At 38.7% G+C, this 15159-nt stretch overlaps 1 protein-coding gene across 2 annotated transcripts in view; it reads left to right on the top strand.

The window, feature by feature from the left end:
* Positions 1-15159, top strand: part of PSME4 (proteasome activator subunit 4) — a 95930-nt gene that overhangs the window by 21211 nt on the left and 59560 nt on the right. For both annotated transcript variants that reach the window (XM_049870141.1, XM_049870142.1), the window contains exons 4-10: positions 5719-5763; positions 7625-7774; positions 9001-9064; positions 9974-10048; positions 11859-11981; positions 13414-13506; positions 13981-14246. In XM_049870141.1, coding sequence (XP_049726098.1) covers positions 5719-5763; positions 7625-7774; positions 9001-9064; positions 9974-10048; positions 11859-11981; positions 13414-13506; positions 13981-14246 — 816 coding nt within the window. The remainder of the gene's footprint in view (positions 1-5718; positions 5764-7624; positions 7775-9000; positions 9065-9973; positions 10049-11858; positions 11982-13413; positions 13507-13980; positions 14247-15159) is intronic.

Here is a 15159-nt window from a genome sequence, read left to right on the forward strand (position 1 = left end):
AATAAAGTAAATAAAAATTATTTTGCAGTCAATAGGTAAAATTACAAAATTTTCCATTTTCTTTAAAACCGTTAATTTATAAAGAGCCATTTAATAGGGCATGCATTTAGAATTGATACACTGTTTTGAGTATTTTTATCTTAGATGTATTCTGACGCATTTTGAAACAGCTCTGTCAGCTGACTGCATGTCTCTAAAGTGCTCAGGCTATTTTTAGAGCTACTGTTTTTATCATCAAAAGTGAAAGGTTGTTTCATTTGTTCCCTGTCTTTCAAGTGGTAAACTCCTGTGCCTTGTGTGTTTGCCCTTCCTGAAACCTGCTGGAGTGCCCTGTATTTCAGTCATGATTTGACAAGCTGGTTCTCTTGTTTGGAGAAAGGATTATCAAACATTTTTCTCTCTTTCCCTCTCCTCCTCTCCACCCCTCTCTCACTTCCCCATCCCTTCCTCCCTCCTTTTGTCATTCTGTCTTTCTTTTTGCCTCCTGGGCAAAAGAGCCTTTTCACCCTCCTCTGTTTCTACTTTATTTTGGAAAAAGAATTCGTAGGTTTTTATTCAGTAGGGAAATCAAAATTGGAAAGGAGCTGAGTAAGCAGTTGTGAACTAGCAACATAAGAATTGCTTACTGTTTTTTCATGAGAGAAGCCTGTGAGCATTACAAGCACGGTTTTATTTCATGAAATGATGACTTGTGTACTTACTGTGAATAGGACACAGTTCCACACAGGCAGCAGGCTGATCACCTTGTACAAATGGGCACGGCCAGCTCATGTGTGAATCGCTGTGTGTATATACTTGTTTATTTAGTTTCATTACCAGCAATTTGGTTTTTGTGAGTTGTTTGGTATACCTTGGGGCCTGGTGGTGCAGTGGTTAAGAGCTCAGCTGCTAAGCAAAAGGTTGGCAGTTCAAACCCACCAGCCGTTCCTTGGAAACCCTTTGGGGCAGCTCCACTTCGTCCTCTAGGGCTGCTATGATTTGGAATCAACTTGATCGCAGTGGATTTGGTGTTTTGGGTTTTGGTATACCTTATAGTTAAAGATTTATTTGAATCGTGAATAGTTTGGGCATTAGGTATCTCCTTTATGTCTTTTAAAACTTTTTTTTTTTTTTTTTTGTATCTTTCTTTTCTGTGTATTGTCCTAAGAGTGTCATATAGTATTATATTCTCTCATTTTTTGTATTGTTCTGCCCCTGGAGAAATGCAGTATTTCCCTTTTCTGGTACTTGCTCCTGAGGGCATTTGTTTCTCCATCGATCAGGACCATTTGAATTGGTGCTCTTATCCTTAAGATGCGATTAAAACCTCAGTTGTCCCCCCCGCCTCCAACATGGACAGGAGTACTGGTGGCTGCTAGAGACCTGGTGGTCTGCTTCCTAAAGATTACAACCTAGGAGACCCCATGAGGCCTTTCTGCTCAGTCACATACGGTTGGTATGGGTTGATGTTAACTCTGGCACCCAACAACACCACACCACATGGAAATGACATGTTTTTAACCCCTGTTTGGGATTTCCTGGCCCATGGCCACATTTTTGAGCTGAAGTTACTGCCAGCAGCTCGTGAATGCTCTCTAGCTGTGTAATTTAATATGTTAATGGAATAATGGAAGTAATTTCTCTGGGGACCTGTTGAAGCTTAAAAACTTAAAGTAGTTTTTACAGTTATTTTGTTAATAAGCAATACAAGAATTTTTAATTCGATGTTTGGGGAACATTCTATTTGCTTTTTAAAAAATACTGGTTTTACTTAGAAATTAGAGAATAAGTCATTGATTTTTATTAATTAGTTTGATAATGTTTCTTCCAAAAGTTGCCGCTGTGCTACAGTAATCTTCCTTTAGAAAACTGATTTCTAAAAACAATTAAAAAAATCCTTCACCTTCATCTGGCCTTCATCACCTACAGCAGTTGTGTGTCCTTGTTTTACACGAATGCACATAAAAACGTACTTTTTTAACAGTCCCTGCTACCTGCCCTAGAGGTATACTTTTTTTCTTTGTAAGTAATTTTAATGAAAAACCAATGTTAATGCTGCATCGGTGATGAAGATGTTGAAGATTTATTTGTACCTTTCTTACAAAATTATCTCGGCGCTAATTTTGTGTGAAGTGACTGAAGAATCACTGCTGGCCAATTTCACGGAGCAGAATTAGGGTTTGAAAGGTGAGATGTAAGCTGGATAATGTTTGACTGACTTTTGGTGGGGTTTGTTTAGAGTTAAAGAGAGCAGGTCAAACTGAATTTTTCCCCAAAATGAAGTGTTTGGCACACGCTTCCGAAGAAAGATACTGTGTGACCAGTTACTATTAAGTCGTAAAGAGATTAAGGCAAATGTGCACAGAATATGCCAAAGGCACAGTTCCCAGTTTATCTATGAAAAAGCAAATATATATTCTGAAGTTAAATTTTAGTTCAGGCGTTGTCAAGTGAGGCTGAAAGCACTGCTGGCTGTGGGTGATCCACTTTACCCCAGTCCTGGCTCTGTCCTCTGCTGTACCTTTCTCTGCTTTAGAAGTGGATTTTGTCCTGATAGTTAGGTAAGTTCAAGAAGGCAGGAGACACAGACATCCAGGGCTGTATGAGTTCAGTCAGATCTCCGTAATCGAGCCCCAGGCTACTGGCTTTCCTCAGGCCTCTCTGCTCTGCATACTTGACAGTTATTTTATCAAAGTCGTCATAAGGTAATTTTGGCCCAGAGAGGAAAATTCACATAGTCCTTGGTCGAAACTGGGACAAAAACTCAGCTTTTTGACACTCTCTGCCATAATAAATAAGATGGTGGTTGGGGGAGGAGTTTCCTATTTTGGCGTAATTTCCTAAATCATAAATTAATGGCTGTTCAGAGGCACTAATAAGTATAAAAGTAAAATAAGCACAGATTTTCAGTTTTTAATATAGTCAAAAATACAGTTTAGTTTGTTTTGGTCTGATAATTACAGTTAGCATTTATTGCACTTGATTCTGGGCCAGATAACTCTGCTTTCCGTATATTATCTGGTTTAATTTTTATAACAGCCTTATGTGAGGTGGGTATCGTTACTGTTACCTAGAGGGAAAAACTGAGGCTGCAGTATTGTGCTACTAGCAACAGAGCTGGTACTCAAATCCAGAGCTGCCTGCTTCTGAGCCAATACTACAAACCCGTATATGCTATCCTGCGGCTTTCTTTTCAACTGAACGTGTCTTTTCTAAAAGGAAATAAAAAATAGGATATGAGAAAACTCACCCACAAAAAGTAGTCACTCCCTAGACCCTTTTTGACAAAAACAAAAACAGTGTTTTGCATTGTTATCAAGTTAGTGTTAACAGATTTCCATCAGCTGGAAGGGTATGTAGTGATTATTTCACTCCCTCTAAAAATTAGTGGAATATAGTTTAGTAACATCTAGCCTTAACCTTTTATTTTATTTTTAAACAGAAACATTGTTCCCTTCATCTTGAGAGATTACAAGAATCACAAAAGGTCAATATACAGATACCACAGGTTAGAGAGATTGTACCCTTTTTTGGCTAAAGAGCGTAAATCCAATGGTACAGGCCTTATGTGTAAGGTTGGGATTATAATTGACTTTATTTAGGTGAACTAACTCACATGCCCACATACCCTAGTCCTGTAATGAGCGAAGTGACAGCTATCAGTTATTATAATTGGCCCCCTATTCTTCTGAAGAGTGAAGGGAACTGGAATTACCAGAGAAACCACGTAGCTGTGCAGTGTTTATGATTTACTTTCTAGAATCATTTTTTACATTATTTGAGAATTGGACGGTAGAACAGGAAAGTTCTCGGTGGAAACAGCAGGTTTTCTGTGTAGCACTCTTTTTGTGCTAGAGAACCAGTACAATAATTGTAAATTTAACATGAACACAAAATTTTAGGAGCCAGCAAAATTACGCATCTTCTGCATATTTCCTTGGATAGATAGCTTGCCATTTTAGAATTACCTTTTTAAAGTGTGCGTTTAAGTCAGTCTGTCGTTTGGCTTGGAACTGGATGGCTGTCTGTAAAACTTGCCTGTTGATTCCGTGATCGATTTCTAAATGGGGTTCTTCAAACTAAAAGAAGATCCAGACATCTGTGTTCTTTGTTCCCCTGATAGAAAGTGTTTATTGGATATTGTAAATAAATAGATAAACTGATGTAAACAGGGAAACCTGGGTGGTGTAGTGGTTAAGTGCTGCGGCTGCTAACCAAAAGGTTGGCAGTTCAAATCCAACAGGCATTCCTTGGAAACTCTATGGGGCAGTTCTACTCTGTCAAATAGGGTCACTATGAGTCGCAATCGACTCCACGGCAACAGGTTTGGTTTTGGGTTTGAGTGTATGGATGTATAGCCTTGTTATAAGTACTTCAGAAATGCCCAGAAGTAAAAATGAAAGTCGTGGTTTTCAGGGAGCTGTCCATGTAGCTGGAGAGAAGTTTACCCTTTTTTACGGGGTAAAATCAGATGTTGTCTAAACTTCTGACTTAACACTTTTGAGAGAGAAAGTGTAACAGTTCTTTCTGATCATCGGAGAAAATGCTCCGTGATTCCTTTACAGTAGAACTCAGATCTGTCTGCCGAGTTGTAGCCCAGTTTTCTCTTCAGTTAACTTTCCTCCCGGTGGGTTGACAAGCGATGTCAGTGTTCTGTCCAGAGTGTATAATATATCGGTTCCGTGTGCTGGGTTTGCTCTCTGTTATTCCTTGAAATTTCTTCACAGATTAGTTCTTAAGCTTTCAGAAAAGAAGTTGGATAGACTTCTGGACTTAAGAATTTCAAGAAGCTTAATGAGAAAGTGTCAGGTGGAAGCACTACCTGAAATTTACCCCTTCCACCCATTAATTTTTTTCTTTTGAGATTTGGGGGCTTGTTTTATTTTTACACGTATACATCACATTGTAAGTAGTGCCAAGATTGTTTTAAGATTCCAGTTCAGAATTGCCTAATGCTCTTTTGTTTGTTTGCATTTGCCCTGTTGACTGTGGCCTTAATTAATATTTTAAATATTCTGTTCTGGTCCTTTGTGTATACACAGACCTTTTCATTAAAGCAGAAGTGTCAGTCAATTGACATTTCCTCGTATTCAATTATAAATCCATATGTAAAAGGTTATGTCGGCTCACATATTCACTTGAGGCACCTACAAGTAGGAAAACAACTTAGTTTTTAGTATTACTCAACTTTTTAAAGTAGTGACTGAAATTGATGGCTGTTGCTGTTTTTGATAAAAACGGTTGCTGTCAATAACGTTCCTTGGGGGGTCATAGAAGTCTCAACGATTAGTTACAGAAAGCCGATTTCTGGCAGTTGCTGAGTAAAAAAGCACACTAGATCATGGTATGCCTGCTCTTTGTCTTTTGATGTAAAACCACTGTGATAACAATTAGTCATGTAAGTTTTCAGCCACTGAGCATACTTGTTGAAGTGTTGATAAATGTGGTTATGGCTGCCTACTTTGTAAAGATTGAAAATGGTCTGCCCCTTTCCACGCCTAACATTTCCTCCTTCAGCTTATAGCAGACAAATCCCAGGGTGAGGGAAAGAGTAGATTAAAGAGTTCAGGTAGTTAATCCTTGCAGTTCCATCTGTATGGAAGAGAAGGCTTAGTTGTGTGTTCACAGATAATGTACAAGCACATAATACATGAGCATATCTTAGAGGTATTGATTAATTGAATTATATGTGTTCTTAAAATATCCTGATCTAATTTATCAAATGGCTTTTCCCCCCAGTTCTGTAGAAAATGTCCTCAAAACACTCGTGAAAAGCTGCCGACCGTAAGTAGCTTCTTGATTTGTAAAGACCCTTGTTGTTTCTGTGGTGGGCTGTTTTCCATCTCTGGTATGCTTGGAAGAGGAAGTTAAAGGTACAAAGTGAACTATTTGTGTTCCTGACATTGTAATGGTAGTCACTGAACACAAATAATCGCAAACTTCATGAGATGAATTTTTTCAGATCTCATTTATAAATTTAGAATTTTTAAGTGGTGTTGTGTCAGCCACTTATTATAAAGTAAAAATACCATACTTTACTTAAATCATTTTTATTTGAAAGGATGTCCTAAAGTATTGGCATTTGTTACTCAGATCAAAAACAGTTTCCAAAATGAGCGTTGTAGGTATTGCATTAAAATACGCGTCATAACAAGACGATGGGCCATATGTTTTTTTCTAAGTTCTGTTTCAGTAGTATGTTTGACTTTAAGTGTCCCGTATTTGATGTTTAAAGGTGAACAGGGCCAGAATTTTGTTTTAATTAGCTAAAGTCCAATTCTGTGTACGTGAACTATTTTCTTGTTTTGGGTCAGGCTGTTCTGAGACCATTTTACTGCTGTGGATACAGTGAATTCTTTTGAACAGAAAGCCTTATATTTTATCATGTTTGTAATATAAGTCAAAGTTACTCAATAAGCCAGATATTTAATATTGATTTACTGTACTACTCAGTCTTGGCCAAATGTATTTTCAGGATATAAGATTTTTCCCTTTTAAGAAGCATAAGGTCTAGCCTGATTTATATGCCACCAACGAACCGTGCCGTCTTGTGCTAAGCAGTTAGTTAGCCTCTGGGGCTTGTGTTACCACCAAGGTTCTTAGGTCATTCGTAGAACTCCAAGTTTTTAGTTTGAATTTTTAGGCTAACAATGATTTTTATCAATTCAGAAAAGTTAGGAAGGGACATTTATGTTGAGATCCTTGATAGCGGAACATATTCTTTCATTCTTCCTCTTTTTTTTTTTTAATTCTAATCTGTGGTACAGTGACCTGGCACATAAATAACTTGGAGAGCTCAACAGAAGCGTTACTAGAAATTTATCTTTTATATAAAAAAGAGATGAAGTATGATTTTTGATTAACAGAGACATAGAAAGATACACATAGGAATAATAATATGTGTAGGCCAAACCTAAAAGTAGATTTGAAAGGATTTCCTAACTTGTTTGGTCGTATCCCAAATCAGAATTTCTCATATGCTGTTCCTTATTTTTAAGCCCTGTTAAGTACACTTAATGATACATGGGTCCTTCGTGTCCACCCACCTTAGTTTATGTGTGTGTGCACAGCTCAAATTTAAATTTTGTGAATCTTTCCCAGGAATGTCCTTGCCTGTTCATGCATTGAAGATATTAGAGCCCATAGGCCTAGATTATTTAGTCCAGCTCGCTCTCATCCACAGGAGGTCAGTGGTCCAGTGAGGCTAAACGGTGTCCAAAGGGGCCTGAAGGTTCCTGGACCTGGATGTTCTTGGGCGGATGCTCTCTTTTCTCACTTCCCTGAATATCCAATTCTCAATAGGCTGGATTCTACATGACGAGATTTTTTTTTCTATTGCTATTATGTGGCACAAAAAAAAGAAAAAAATGTTTAACTTAGTGATTTGAATGACTGTTTTTATCTAAGTTTTATCAACTTGATAGGAATTTTACGTTCCAGAGATAAAAAGAGAATTCACCTTGTTAGTGTAACAGGGGCGTTTATTTTAGTGTTATAAAAACGGGTTTTTTATAGACTACTCAGCATTTGTATTTGTAGTGTGTGCTGTATTGTGAAATCCATCCCCCCCTTTTTCGTCAGTCATTGATTTCTGTTATAAAGTTTGTAGCCAGTGATCAGATACAGTGAAAGTCTTCTTCACTAGGTATTTTCCAGCAGATGCCACAGCTGAGATGCTGGAGGAATGGCGGCCTTTAATGTGCCCTTTTGATGTGACAATGCAGAAGGCCATCACCTACTTTGAAATATTTCTTCCTACCTCCCTTCCTCCAGAACTTCACCATAAAGGTTTTAAGTAAGTATGTATATATCTCTTAAGGAATTCTAGAATACAGCAGGAAATACAGATATACAAACTAGTAAAGCAGTAATAAATTTAAAGTTTTTACAGATTCAGTGATTGTGTTATCTTCATGTGTATGAAGGTTAAAACATAAGATTGTAAGTTAGAGAGAATGCTTGTCAAACCAGATAAGAACAGAGAGAGAAAGGATAATGAAAACAAAAAGTAGTATCAGTAAGTAGGCAGTGATAGAAATGTTAGACTGCATAACGTTTAAGAGAATGAAGGGTGTTTTTCTAAAACTTGGGTTTAGCTCTCATCATATGTAGTTTTCCATGGGCATTTTTACACTCTATTTGTTACTCGGTCTAGTCTTGGCACTGTTTTTAGGAACTGTTTATTTTTCTAGATGACGGTCAGCATTTAGTAAGTCCTAGAATACAAAATATGTAGAATGGCGTACTTCCTAGCAAAATATTTCGGATGTACCTTTACGAAAAAAGAAAAAAAAAAACAACTGGAAGAATAACAGTGAATTATCACTGTGTTGAGGGTTCATGCTTAGTTTTTTTGTTTTTTTTTTTCCTTCTCCCCAGGTTTTCTCTAGTGAGATGGCTAAATCTTTTTTAAACAGATTTTTTTATATAGCCATATGTCACTGGGTTATGTTAATTTAACTTAAAGTTTTTAAATACTTTAGTTTCTTTGACATTTGTAAAAAAAAAAATGGTATTCCCACATTTTTGCCCCTACATTTTCTTCAATTTGGAATCATTTCCTTCTCCTTCATTTAATTGTCCCTGGCACTTGGTGGCTGGTAATTTCTTTCGTGGAACATTTGCTATAATAGTGTTAGTTAATGAGCGTAATGGGCTTATTAAAGGAAAAAGGTAAAGGAGAGCTACAGAACAGGCAGTTACAGTAAAGGAAGAAGGCGGAGGAGAGGAAAGGAAGGGTAAACAGAGAGACAGGTATTACATAGGCATGGACAATAGTTAACCATGAAGTAGACATTTAATAAATGAGATTACTCTTTTAGCATAAATAAATTGAAAGGGGACTGTTCAGACAAGAAGTACTCCTTTGTTCCATTACGTTTTTAACTTCGGTACTATTTTTTATAGATTATGTAGTTATCAGTAAGAATAATAGATTAAAAAAAAAATACAAAGGATACCTGGCTTTGAACCACTTTTTATAAATCACTTGCTATTCATAACAACATTTTTCTTCTTCAGACTTTGGTTCGATGAATTAATTGGCCTTTGGGTTTCAGTGCAAAATCTCCCACAGTGGGAGGGGGTAAGTATCACTCTCATACTTTTTGGTTTGGAAATAGATTATTTTGATGAGTAACTCCGATCCCTAAGATTAGCTGTTAGCATCGTTGTAACCCATTCTTCTTCATTTTATTTACTCTGTCCTAAGGGAAGTAGGCATTTCATTTATTTTGGTTTTATCCAGACCCAGGAGTGTACCCATGTATTGCAAAATGCATGAAACGTGAGCCCTGTCTTCCTCCTCGTGCACACACCAATAGGGTCTGGACCCATGGCGGGTGTTTTCTGCACCCTTTGAAATGTAAGCCCTGTCTTCCTCCTTGTGCACACACCAACAGGGTCTGGACCCATGGTGGGTGTTTTCTGCACCCTTTGAAATGTAAGCCCTGTCTTCCTCCTTGTGCACACACCAACAGGGTCTGGACCCATGACGGGTGTTTTCTGCACCCTTTGAAATGTAAGCCCTGTCTTCCTCCTTGTGCACACACCAACAAGGTGCCGGACACATGGTAGGTGTTTTCTGTGTCCTTTTGGACTACAATTTTTTTTTCTGTTTGTATTGCAGATTTTTTGTCACTTCCTTTTTAGAAACATTTGAATTGCCATTGCTTTTAAATAGACCACATAGATCAAAATTTAAGTTTGGGGGGGTTTAAAAACGAGGTCATAAACCACATGTCAAAATAAGCTGTGCAGGTGACTGGGAAAGAACGAATGGATAAGGGCCGGGGCTGAGACACTTAGAAACCGAATCGTACCCGACGTGAAGAGTGTGAGCAGGGAGGGGCATGATCTCTATGTGTTTCAGTTGTTGTGTGCATATCTTTTTTGTTGTGTATATTTTCACCAAAAGGAAAAAGAACCAAGTCATAGCAAAGTGGCAAACAACAAATGCATTTACTTAACTTTTCCTCTTTTTCTTTACTTTCAGCAACTAGTAAATCTCTTTGCTCGATTGGCTACAGATAATATAGGGTACATAGACTGGGATCCATATGTACCAAAGGTAATGAGAACATTTGAACATAGAACATACAACAGCACGGACACCAACTTTATGCTATTAAGGAGACGTGTATTTTATATGCTGGTTTCAGACATCACCTAAAATATTTTTTGGCCATTAGTAAAAACCTATATGTAAAAAAAGTAATTTACAGGGATGGGTCATTTATTTTCAAAAAGCAGTTGGACATGGCACGCACCCCAAGAACCAAACCCAGTGCTGCTGAATCGATTCCGACTCGTAGCAGCTCTGTAGGACAGAGTAGAACTGTCCCATAGGGCTTCCAAGGAGCCCTTGGCGGATTTGAACTGTCGACCTTTTGGTTAGCAGCTGTAGCTCTTAACCACGATGCCACCAGGGTTTCCCATGCCAAGCAAGGCATCATAAATGTGTGGTTTTTCTCTTACGTATACCGGACATGAACTAAAAGCCTCAGAGTGGGTAATTTGGAAAGTATGAAGTATATTATCCAGTGTTCCGTACAGTCATACTTTCCAGTAATTTCGTGTATTGTGTTTGATTGCTGTTCTAGGGCACCCCCCACGTTGTAGCCCACATGTATTTGCTTAGAGTGGATAAAGCTAGAGCATATCGAGGTGCAGTGTCCCTTAGCGTCACCTCTTTGGTTTTGTTTCACCTGCAGCAGAGTCACCCCCAGAGCTTCAGTGGGACGGGGATGCGGCAGCCAGCTGGTTCTGCTGCCCACTGACAGTAGAGCAGGGATGGGGCAGCCGGCTGGTTCTGCTGCCCACTGACAGTAGAGCAGGGATGGGGCAGCCGGCTGGTTCTGCTGCCCACTGACAGTAGAGCAGGGATGGGGCAGCCGGCTGGTTCTGCTGCCCACTGACAGTAGAGCAGGGATGGGGCAGCCGGCTGGTTCTGCTGCCCACTGACAGTAGAGCAGGGATGGGGCAGCTGGCTGGTTCTGCTGCCCACTGACAGTAGAGCAGGGCTGGGGAGCCAGAAGGCAGGTTGTTTGTTCATCTTTGCTGGTACTGCCTTCCTCTGCTGCTAGAAACTAAGTGGGGAGGAGAAATAGCTTCCCCCCACCCCAGGCCCCTATCTGTTGGCAGTGACAGACTTTAAATATACATTTAATTGTCTTGAAATACATTTATTAAAGGAAAGATTAAAATATAGATTCTTAGTGAAAAAAGTCAAGTCAGTATTAAAACTCTGAGAGGAAAATGAATCGTTTAGAAAATATTTACACTCAGGGTGGTGCTGTTGTGTGTCTTGGCATGGGGTCAGCGCTGAGGAAAAAGAATTTTATGTGCACTCAGGGAGGCAGAAAGATCTTCCTGTTTACGACAGGATCTACGTTTGGCATCATATATCTGTTAAAATCTCATTTTGTCTGATTTGGATACGTGGATGCAGACACCTCATATCCACACGTCCACATGCACGGGACCTGAGTGCTGTAGAATTTGTATATAGATATATATGTGTAATTTTAAGGAGCCCTGGTGGCGCAGTGGTTACAGTGATCAACTGCTAACCAAAATGTCGGCAGTTCAAAACCACCAGCAGCAGCTCCTTGGGAGGAAGATGTGGTGATCTGCTTCCGTGGAGATTTACAGCTTGGAAACCCTGTGGGGTCGCTATGGGTCAAGATTGGCTTGATGGCAGTGGGTGGGTGGGTGGGATGTGTAATTTTAGAAAGTAGGTTATTTAACAGTATTTTTATTAATTATTTCATGAAAATGAAAATATGTGTAATACTATTACTAATAATAAATTATTTAAGGAAGAAGTTATGTGGTACCTTTAACTATTTATTCTTTTTTTTTTTTTTTCCTGTTTAAAGATATTTACACGAATTCTGAGAAGCTTGAACCTCCCAGTGGGAAGCAGTCAAGTATTGGTCCCAAGATTTTTAACAAATGCTTATGATATAGGACACGCTGTAATATGGATTACTGCCATGATGGTTTGTAACGCATTGTTTGTTTTATGCAGTTCATCTAAATTTTGTGTTAATCATAAAAGAATTCTGCGTAATCACCTAAGTCCATATGAGTGACTTTGTTTGTCCCTGGGATATTTTCTGATGTAGTACGTTCATGTTTATCAGACCCAGAATGTGTTAATTATAAATTTCCTTACTCCAATGACCTAAAAAACAGAGTCAAAATTATAAGAGTTTTGAGGGATTCAGAATGTCTTAACAATTTTCACGGACCAGGAAGCAGATTCAGAAATAAAAGGCCTTTCCCAAGGTCCCGTGGATAATGGTAAAGGTGAGAGTAGAACTCGGGGTTCCGTACGTGCTCCGTAATCCAGTTACTCGTTCAGTGTTGGTGTCCACGTGAAGCATGGCGCTCAGCACAGAGCTCGTGAACAGAGTCATGTTAGCGCGTGAAGTGTGAAGGTGACGTTGTTGCTGTCGTTGGAGGAAAGCAAGCTTAGGTTTCAGCGTCGTCTTTCAAATAAGAACACGGGAACAACTTCACGCTGTAATTGTTTGAGTTGTTGATACGGTGATTCTGCAGCTGTCTCTTCCCGCATTATTGTGTTTCATGTTGTCTTGTTTCTGGGAGAGGCAGAATGGTTGCTAGAAGCTTAGCTCTTCAATGTCATCGTAAGAAAAGAAAACAAAAGAGATTCTGGCTACCCCTCTCTTTGCCGTTTCAAAATTTTGCTGTGTTGTTGTGCAGTCCTTACAGCCTTGTTGAGCGGTTGGCCTGTTCTCGGTGGAGGTGCTAGGTGGGGAACCGTGAACATGGATCTCACTTGAGCAGGAGGACATGTTTCTAATGTAACTTGATAGTCTGTCTTTGGCCTCTGCTGTTTCTTGAGATGAGATTATCATGAGACCAATACGATACAAGGTGTTCAAGGCCTAGCTGTAGTCCTTTACCCCAGGGCTGTTCAACTTGATGAGCTGAAAGCTAGCTTTTCCCTGTTGTTTTTCTCCCAGGTTGTGTTTGTTGTACTTTAATCATTTAGAGGTAATCATAAAATATTTGAATGCATTTAATGTGAATCTGCCCTCCATTTCCTTCAGTTGAGTCATTTAAGAAATGCTTTGTACGCCTAATGTTATACCACTCTTGATTATTTTAAGACCATAATCTAGTGGCAAGTTTAGTATTCAAGTTATTTGACTGCAAAACAGTAAAATATACTGCTTTTCCAGGTTTAAATATAGTCTTTTCAATTTCCTAATTTGGCTTAAGTACATGTCCTTATTTTTAGTAGAATGTTTTGAATTGATTTGAATAAACTCTGTTTTGTTGATTTTTGTCAGCAGGATGAATATGAATCAAGTTAGAGATTTACATGTAGGCTTGAGTCTGTTGGCCCTTCATTTTTACAGAATAACATGGCTATATTATTTTATTTTATTTTTATCTCGACAGGGTGGACCAAGTAAGCTAGTGCAAAAACACCTGGCTGGTTTGTTTAACAGCATCACATCTTTTTACCATCCTTCAAATAATGGGCGCTGGCTGGTAAGTATTTTACTGATGTAAAGATTCATAATTGAGTAAAGATGAAGGCCCTTAACCCAAAAAAGCCCGTACCAAATTATAATTTTTCTGTCCTTCATGAAAGCTTTAAGTATATGTAAGTGATAAAGTTCAGATTAAGTTACTGTGTTCTTAGAACTTCTGTACAGAAACACTGGTGTGGTAGCAAATGCCACAAAAGCATGTTGTTGTTGTTGTTTTTTAATTGCTAGATTAAATGGCTTTTCATATAATGGAAGATTTATGTGGTGCTAGAACCTCTTTTAAAACTGAAATTTGAAACTCATTTATTATGAGGAATCAGCGTTTTGTTATACCAAGTTATGCTATGCAGGCCTTTATTATGAAATGATAACTGTTATTTTTAAAATCTTTACTTGGGAGGCTAGAGAGGAACCGTGAATATCTGTGTGGGAAAGTTGAGCCTACCTGAACTTCTTGCTTCTGTGTTCCCAGAACAAGTTAATGAAACTACTTCAGAGGTTGCCAAATAGCGTCGTTAGAAGATTGCATCGTGAGAGATACAAGAAGCCTTCTTGGTTAACCCCTGTGCCTGACAGCCATAAGCTCACTGATGAAGATGTTACGGACTTTGTACAGTGCATTATTCAGCCCGTCCTCTTGGCTATGTTCAGCAAAACCGGTAGTCTGGAAGCAGCCCAGGCTCTCCAGAATCTTGCTCTCATGAGACCCGAGTTAGTAATACCCCCTGTACTTGAAAGGTAAGTGGAGCTTTACGTGTTCTGTTGAAGCCTCAGCCACATCTGGGCTGTCCTGGTTCTCTCTTCTCTCTAGTGTTCTCTTCTGTTTGGGTCTCTCTTTTTTTTTTTTTCCCTCATCTGGTGCTGCCGCCTGCTACTTCAGTGCTTATTCCTGTTCCTGCAGAATTGAGGTGTTTTTACTTCATGACTGGTAACTTGGTAAAGTTTTATGAGGGAGAGAAGAAACTGAAATGAAGTGGATAATAAAATAAGTATTTTGGATTATTTGTGCATTTTAGTTACCACGTTTTTTGCTCATAAATTAAGATTTGGCTGTTAGGGTTTTGTTTCATTTTTATCAAAATACAAGTATCATGAAATATTGATTACATGGAAGTGAATAAAAAAGTTTTTTATTTTAATAATTTTATAGAATCAGTGATACAATAGAAAAATGATCTTTATTCTAACATATAATCTTAGGTTTGTTGTTTTCACAGTGTACGTTTTGTTCGTTTTGTTCTGTATGTTGAAACAGTAATGCAAAGCTCTGTATTTGCCTAGTCACTGTCACATATAGGCCTAGGGTGCTTCTCGAGAGAGAGCTACTCAGTTCTTTTTAATGTTCAAGAGCAGATTTGTTGTTTGTTTATCCTTGGTGTAAATCCCCTTTTTTCCCATGTACTATCTAATGAAGTGTCCCCTATTTCCTTCTCTGTAAGGTTTTCTGTTATACCTTATGGACCTTTAGCTTCCTCTGCTGTCTGAACTTGGGCCTTTTGGTTTCTCTCTAATTGTATTTGTCAAAAGGGAAAGGTAGAACAGTAGTTTTTAGAGCCTGGAAGAATCTAGTAATTTGAGTTCCTTAAAACTCAGATTTGCCCAGAGTCCTTAGTGGCAGAATTCAGAACACGGCCTGTTTTCTGACTGGGTG

The sequence above is a fragment of the Elephas maximus genome, chromosome 26, assembly GCF_024166365.1.
Source record: "Elephas maximus indicus isolate mEleMax1 chromosome 26, mEleMax1 primary haplotype, whole genome shotgun sequence".
Taxonomy (NCBI): Eukaryota; Metazoa; Chordata; class Mammalia; order Proboscidea; family Elephantidae; genus Elephas; species Elephas maximus.